The sequence below is a fragment of the Branchiostoma belcheri genome, unplaced genomic scaffold (genome assembly GCF_001625305.1).
Source record: "Branchiostoma belcheri isolate BF01 breed outbred unplaced genomic scaffold, Haploidv18h27 scaffold49, whole genome shotgun sequence".
Taxonomy (NCBI): Eukaryota; Metazoa; Chordata; class Leptocardii; order Amphioxiformes; family Branchiostomatidae; genus Branchiostoma; species Branchiostoma belcheri.
Window position 1 is genome coordinate 2,268,520 of NW_017804120.1, and position 6,984 is coordinate 2,275,503.

Genomic DNA, 6,984 nt, shown 5'->3' on the forward strand with positions numbered 1-6,984 from the left:
ATTTAGACGTTTCGGGGAGGGGGGCACAAATGACGCCATTATGATTTGACTGATAGAAAATTGTTGCCAACAATATTTTAGGCAAAGTCACAAAGTTTGGTGGTTCTAGCGCAAGTCGTTCAGACGCTATCATACATCAAAGTTGGCGCCACCCACCCCGGTCTAGATAGGGTTAAAACACCAGGAATGACCAACTTTTTGTTTACATATAGCGTCTGTTGGGAGCCTGGGATTCACTGCACGTCGACCTCTTGCGGTCCCGATTGTAACTGCAGGGAGGACGGCTCCGCTGGCCACACCTGCATCTGTTGCTGAAGTTTCACCACGCAGCTTTAACAGTTTCATCGCGTAACATTTTGCCAAACTGTGGCTTCAAAGCTTGACTTGCTTTGCTCACAAAAGACGTAAAAAGGTAACGAGCGAAATAAAGTTGCAAAGTTCCACGTACTTTTGCATTCAATTTTCTCTTGTTTAATTATCTAGTTGTATTGCTTAATAGTGTATGTAGCGTTGTGATCTTCCATCTCTACATCTGCTTGGAAATTAATGTAAAAGAAAGAATAATACGAGAACATTAGACATTAAATGTTTGAAACGCCACGGTATTTGTTTATTTACTTGTTGGTTTTGCTGTAAAAGATGTACAGCCAGAGTTACCCAACTAGCCAGTTGTTTCCCCAGTCCAAAAGAAATCATAAAAGGTGAGAGAAACCATTAGTCTACACTATTCAGGTCCTTGGAAGCTTGACAGCTAATGCCTTAGGAGAGTCGGGAATATCTTTATCCTTTTGATTTGTGCATAAGGCGACAGCAAGTAATTTTTATGGATGACATCAGCGCACGCATTAATTTTTGCCTTGATTTTGAAAAAAAAAATGTTTCCTTTGTTGCAGTGGTTAACATGCCGAAAATGTGCAAAGATGTCTGTACTGTGTCCATACCAGAATCAAATTTTCAAAATCATATCTAGTTGCTTGAATAACTGTTTCTTGGCAGCCAGAACCAAGGGAAACAAAGATGGCGGACAGGAGTCACGTGATAACGCGGTCACAACTAAACGTAGTGGGCTAAACCAACTGCCTGACATAGGGGTGGCGTTACACCTTACGAGCGACGAAGCGCCCCGCTCCCATCAGCCCGAAGTCGTTGCACAGCTTCTTGGCGGTGACGTAGAGCTGACGCCAGCCGTCCACCAGGTCCTCCCCGTACAGACGGACGTGCTTGCTGCGCTCCTCCGGCTCCTCAAACTTCGACCACCGCTTGTATGTGTACTCGCTGTACGAGTCCGAAATGTCGTGGACCTACAATTAACGGCAACATTTAGTTAGTAAATCTCCATATCAACTAGACAATCCAAAGACAAAGTAAAATAGAAAGGTAGCATTTGCAAAGCAAATGCATAATGTTAACCTTTGCATATGGTTTGCTCTGTTAATTCCTACTCTAACGCATGTCATCCATAAAATTTACTTGCTGTGGCCAAAAGAGAAAATCATCACCGTGACTTGGAATCCGGCCTCTTCCAACAGCTTCCTGTAGTCCTGCTGGGTCGGCAGAGCGATGTCGGACAGGAGGAAGTACTTCAGCGCCGCCTTCTCCTCGTCACTCTCAACATCCCTCAGGCGGTAGAACTCCTCGAAACATCTAACAAATACGGTTTTGCACTCACGTGACTATGACGTCATTACTGTCCGCCATGCTGGTTGCTTAAACCAGAACATACTGCGCTTACGCGAAACCCGGATTTTTTCGCGGTTTTCGTTGAATTTTTGGTCAACGTTGCATCGGAATTTTACCGACGGAATGTTCTGTATCTGTATCTGTATAGCCGGTATAACCGCCTTTCGGCGTAACACACCAGCTTAATGTTAACCTTATATACGCAAAAAGACTTTATTATATGAGACGTTCTGCCTAAGTGCCATGTACAATACATTACGGTTTTCGTGCAGGTGCAGTACGTTCTGCCTACGTGCTGTTAAAGCTGGAAGTTAAGAGCGTAGGAACTGTATTTTATCCCCTCCGGGCTATTATTAGTATTTCTTTAAATTTATTTGTCATCTATTATATTTAGTAGTAGTTCTGACGTGACAGCTTGCAAGTGTGATTGAAACCAACGTTAACACCGTAAAATTTATCCGGCATGTGCTAATCGACTTCGGCGGGCGGGGAACACTACAGCCCCGTAGAGATACCGGGGAGGTAACGCTAGGGTGCTTATCAAGCTAGCTACAACTAGAGAAGTAACATTTTCAAAGCAAATGCATAAAATGCATAATGTTTACCTTTGCACATGGTCTGCTCTGTTAATTCTTACTCAAACACATTCACATACGTGTACTACTATGGTGACAGGAGAAGAGCAAACCATGAAATTGCAACATTTTGTAACCCAACACCAGTCACCATGGTGACAGACGTCAACAAATCATGTCATTGGTCAGGTCAGAGGTTAGTGTTTGGAGAAGAAGAACAGGAAGAAACTGAGCAAAAACAATATGTTTTCCTTTGGTAAACATAATAATCTTTGCCCTTCGGATCGTTGTGAAATACTTACAGGGTCCCTCCGGGTTTGAGGGAGGCGTACAGCTGACGGAACAGCCGAGGCTTTTCCGGCACGTAGAGGATCACCTGGAAGCTGATCACGTGATCAAACTCCTGCTTACCTACCAGGACATTGAAGGTCATTGCAGGCATAACTTTATTATATTCCTACACATATCAAGTCAATCGAAACATCCAAATAGCACAGTAACAGGGCTCGAAATTAAAGGTGGTCCGATGGCCACTGACCACTAAAATTTCAGCTGCGTTAACTAAAAAGGGACTTTGGGACATTTAATTTGGGGACAATAGAAAAATAATCAACATGAGAATGTCAGCCCTTCTTTGGATCTGAAAATGCCAAAAGCCCGAATTTCCTGTTTACTTTGCAATGATAGTGCGCCTGGAAGTGAACATAAACAAAATAAAGTTGACTTCAAGTTGAAGCCATACAATACTTCCCAATAAACAAGTTAGGACAGTTCATCCCCACTTCGGGAAAAGCAATTGAAATTCATTTGTGGGACAGTGCTGAAACAATAGGAAGAAATGTTGATTACGAGACCTGCAATAAAATAATCCATACTACAGATTATATAGATAGCTTTGTGACGCCTACCCAGCTCAGTAGTGAGGATGTCACCACACACGTGCTTCACGCTTCCCGTCATGCCACAGCGTGACGTCAGGTCTTGTCCCACGCGGTGGTTGTCGGGAAGGAGTTCGGCGGCCGTCACGTGACACTTGGTTTTGTGCGCCAGGTACCGAGACGGACCCCCAATGCCGGCCCCCACGTCCAGTACCCGCGCACCTTCCCTGTTTGATAAAGAGAAGTTTATTGCAAATTCATGCCCGGAGGCTAAGGCCACAGCAAGTAATTTTTATGGATCAGTGCGCGCATTGATTTTCGCCTGATTTTGAAAAAAAAAAACGAAAACGCTTCTTTTCGGGCCCCGTGTGGGAATTGTGACCTCGGCCTTAGGGAGTGGCCGGGAGAAAAATCGTGGGAAGGTCCTAAACGTTAGCCTCTACCAGGCACCGCGGATCGCTGGAAAAATTGTAGAAATTGGCCGAAATAAAGGGATAGTATACCAGAGAAGATCCAGGGCCATAGAAGCTCCAGTTTGTGACCCACGGCCCTGGATCTTCTCTGGTATACTATCCCTTTATTTCGGCCAAATTCTACTATTTTTCCAGCGATCCGCGGTGCCTGGTAGAGGCTACCTAAACGTGTGACTGGGATTTCACCTGATGTCCAGTAGCTTGATGACGGCGTCCACGGCATCCGTGCCGCAGTAGTGCCACTGGTCCAACTTGGTCAGGTCAGTCACCTCCAGGGGGTCGTTGTCATGGTAACCAAGCTGGGACAGAACGACATGACTCTGTTAGTAGGACAATATTTACACTCACGTGACTATGACGTAAGCACTGGCCGCCATGTTGGATCATTAAAGTAGTAGTAGTAGTAGTAGTAGTAGTAGTAGTAGTAGTAGTAGTAGTAGTAGCAACAGCAGCAGTAGCAGTAGTAGTAGTAGCAGTATTAGTAGTAATAGTAGTAGTAGTAGTAGTAGTAGAAGTAGTAGTAGTAGTAGTAGCAGCAGCAGCAGCAGTAGTAGTAGTAGTAGTAGTAGTAGTAGCAGTAGCAGCAGCAGCAGCAGCAGTAGAAGTAGTAGTAGTAGCAGTAGTAGTAGTAGTAGTAGTAGTAGTAGTAGTAGCAGTAGTAGTAGTAGTAAGCCTTTATTTAAACTTGCGATCAGTAAACATACGACCGCTTTTCAAGGGTGAGGGCGGGGTCACGTATTTACAAATGAGACAAAAGAAATAATAAATGTTCCCAGTGACTGGGCTGCTCGTACATGTGGTGGCAACTGGACATTTTCGAGCAAATTAGAACTTGCGAACATCATTAAAATTTTTAGTTGAAGAAGCAAAGTATTGTTGACCGATCACAACTGTAAATGTATACCAGTAATCATTTTATAAGACTGATACCTCTGTAAATAGTAGCCTCCTTCTCAGGCTTCTGATGCGGCGGCGTTAAAAAAAATAAATTTTTTTTAAAGAACTGGGAAGATAACTAAAAAGGTGATAAATGTACTCACCTCTTTCAACTCAGTGTAGATCTTTTCTACATGGCGGTCTGGGAATAAAAAAATAATCAACTTATAACTAGTGTGTAACTCACAATTTTCATTTTTTTTAAAAGGTTATTCATCAATAAACCACACATTTTTAAACGTTAACAGCATGCGCCAATTTGTTTCAGCATTTGGAACGTTTGAATTGAATTTTTAAACGTTTGAAGCGAATTTGTAACCAGCGTTATTTGATACTTTTGTTAATCTTGAGTTCATTTTGTTAATGGCTTTTGTTTGGGGATTTCCCCCCAGGAACCTTTGAAAATCGCCATCAGGCGACATGTGTTCTACTGGATAAATAAACAAACAAATAAACAAACAAACAAACAAACAAACAAACTTTATATCTCCTGCAGTTGACAGATCACCACGATGTTTTGGTATATAGGTGTCTTAACAAATGACTGACATAATGATATGCTAATAAACGACACAGTCAGGTTTTTGGCGACGTCTCAGGGAGGAGCCTAATGGTACAGTATTGTGTGCAATTCGCAAGAATTCTAGGAATTGTACAGGCATTTTGTACACAGGAATGGAATGTCCACAGGCATTTCCCTGACCCACATCTATGCCCACATTCCTGGAAACCCTTGGGAAGACCAGTCTGCCACGGATGGCCCTACTTTCTGTGACCCCGGCGCTCGTTCACTATACACTCGGGGGAGGAGTGCACTGTATCTTGCTCAAAATCATGAAATGATGGCAGTGCCATGCAAACAATAACCCTAACATGAACCACCGTCGCCATGGCAATGTATGTTTTCATTGCCAGTCTTGTTTACGATTATATTAATAGTTATCAGTAGTTCTATGTGTACTTATTACCTGTTTTGTACAAATGTTTCTTCTGTTCATGCAATTAGCCTTCGGGCATGAATTTGCAATAAAACTTTCTATATTATAGTACCAATGCCTGCCTATCCATTATCTTCTTGTGGGTGCTAGATATAGGAACTCGAGCAACAGCTTGCAATGAACCTGCAGTTCTAAATTTGAATATTCAACTAAGAACAGAACATATCCCTCTTATTTAATAACGTTTCACATATGACAGGAAACCTAGATCAAGAAAATTTAGACCGTAATTTTTTTTTCATGGTAAGCGAAGCAAGAAAGTTAGGTAAGAAGCAATTTTATTGGTTAAAAACAATGTGTAACTTCAAGCATGTGTACTTACATATGATAAACTGCCTCATCTTGTGGTCTTCCTTCGACATGTCTTCTGCAACCTGCAATTGTATTCGTATGCATTAACCCTATCTAGACCGGGCTTTTTTGGGCTTGGTGGGACCGGGGGGGGGGCTCATTTGACCCCCCCTCAGAACTTGAGAATGGTATGTCTTATGACCACCAAATTTTCAGAGGATGGTGTACTAGTAAAAGTTTATCATACCTACAATTTTATGTCGTTATGACGTAATATGACGTCATTAATGTGATTTTATTGGCCAAAACCGTCTAGATAGGTTATTCCCTGAAAACTTAATGCACTCCAAAACCCCCTACCGACACCTCTGCCTAAAGAATAGCGTAAACGTGTTGCAGTTGAAACCCAGAAAAAAAGCATTCAGTGCAGTTAGAGCGATGGGCATAATGTCCTCGTTAAAAGAGGGCCTGCAAGCCCTTTTTCGTAACGCGTAATCAAGCCGTTTTAGACTTCGTAATTCGTAGGCAGCCTCCGCAAAAATCAACGTAATTCGTAATTGGACATTAGCCACAAATCGTTAAGTCGTAATCAGCTCTGAGACTTTAACGTAATTCGTAATAGGCGGCGAAAATTTTGCCTAATTCGTAATCACTACCCCCCCTTGCAGGCCCTCTTAAAAGAAAGTCTTTGTGACTTAAACTGTCTAGTCTAGTCTAGTCCTTTCAATTGATCAAACAGAGATAGCACATGTGTTTCTGGAGACTCCCTAGCCTCTACCAGGCTTGAGGAGGCGGCTGGAAAGAGTAGAAATCGGCCAAAATAGAGAGATAAGCATGCCAAGGGAGTTTGTCCGTTGAGAGAACAGTGGGGCGGCATGACTCCTCGTCATGCGCTGTAAGTGATAAATTGTAGCTACGTAGCGTGGCAGACCTTTCTCAGAGATCTAGAATTTGTGTACAGTGAACATATTCTCACCTTCGAAGCACAATTCGGAAGATATCTTAGCTATGTTTCAGCGCTGATCCGCCACGTAATCACTTCGATGGTCTGCCTGAAATGCAGCGTAAGTTGTCTTTCTACAGGTTCGCGGATAAGTTTATACTGGCTGAAATGGTGGCCTGCGGGCTACCCAGCCTTTTCGAATTCCGCCAA

General features: G+C 42.9%; 1 protein-coding gene across 1 annotated transcript; it reads right to left on the reverse strand.

Moving 5' to 3' along the window:
• Positions 1-594: 594 nt before the first annotated feature.
• On the reverse strand, positions 595-6,984 carry LOC109479478 (phosphoethanolamine N-methyltransferase 1-like). Its single transcript, XM_019781442.1, has 8 exons — positions 6,808-6,984; positions 5,863-5,914; positions 4,647-4,684; positions 3,793-3,905; positions 3,164-3,360; positions 2,558-2,666; positions 1,500-1,644; positions 595-1,301 (listed from the first exon to the last, which is right to left on the reverse strand). The coding sequence occupies exons 2-8, from the start codon at positions 5,900-5,902 to the stop codon at positions 1,098-1,100; spliced, it is 846 nt and encodes a 281-aa protein (XP_019637001.1). The 5' UTR covers positions 5,903-5,914; positions 6,808-6,984; the 3' UTR covers positions 595-1,097.

Coding starts and splice junctions, on each gene's coding strand:
- LOC109479478 (XM_019781442.1), bottom strand. CDS start 5,902: ATGTCGAAGGAAGACCACAAGATGAGGCAGTTTATCATAT. Junction 4,685..5,862: donor GATGAGGCAGTTTATCATAT/GTAAGTACACAT, acceptor TTTTATTCCCAG/ACCGCCATGTAGAAAAGATC. Junction 3,906..4,646: donor TCTACACTGAGTTGAAAGAG/GTGAGTACATTT, acceptor GTTCTGTCCCAG/CTTGGTTACCATGACAACGA.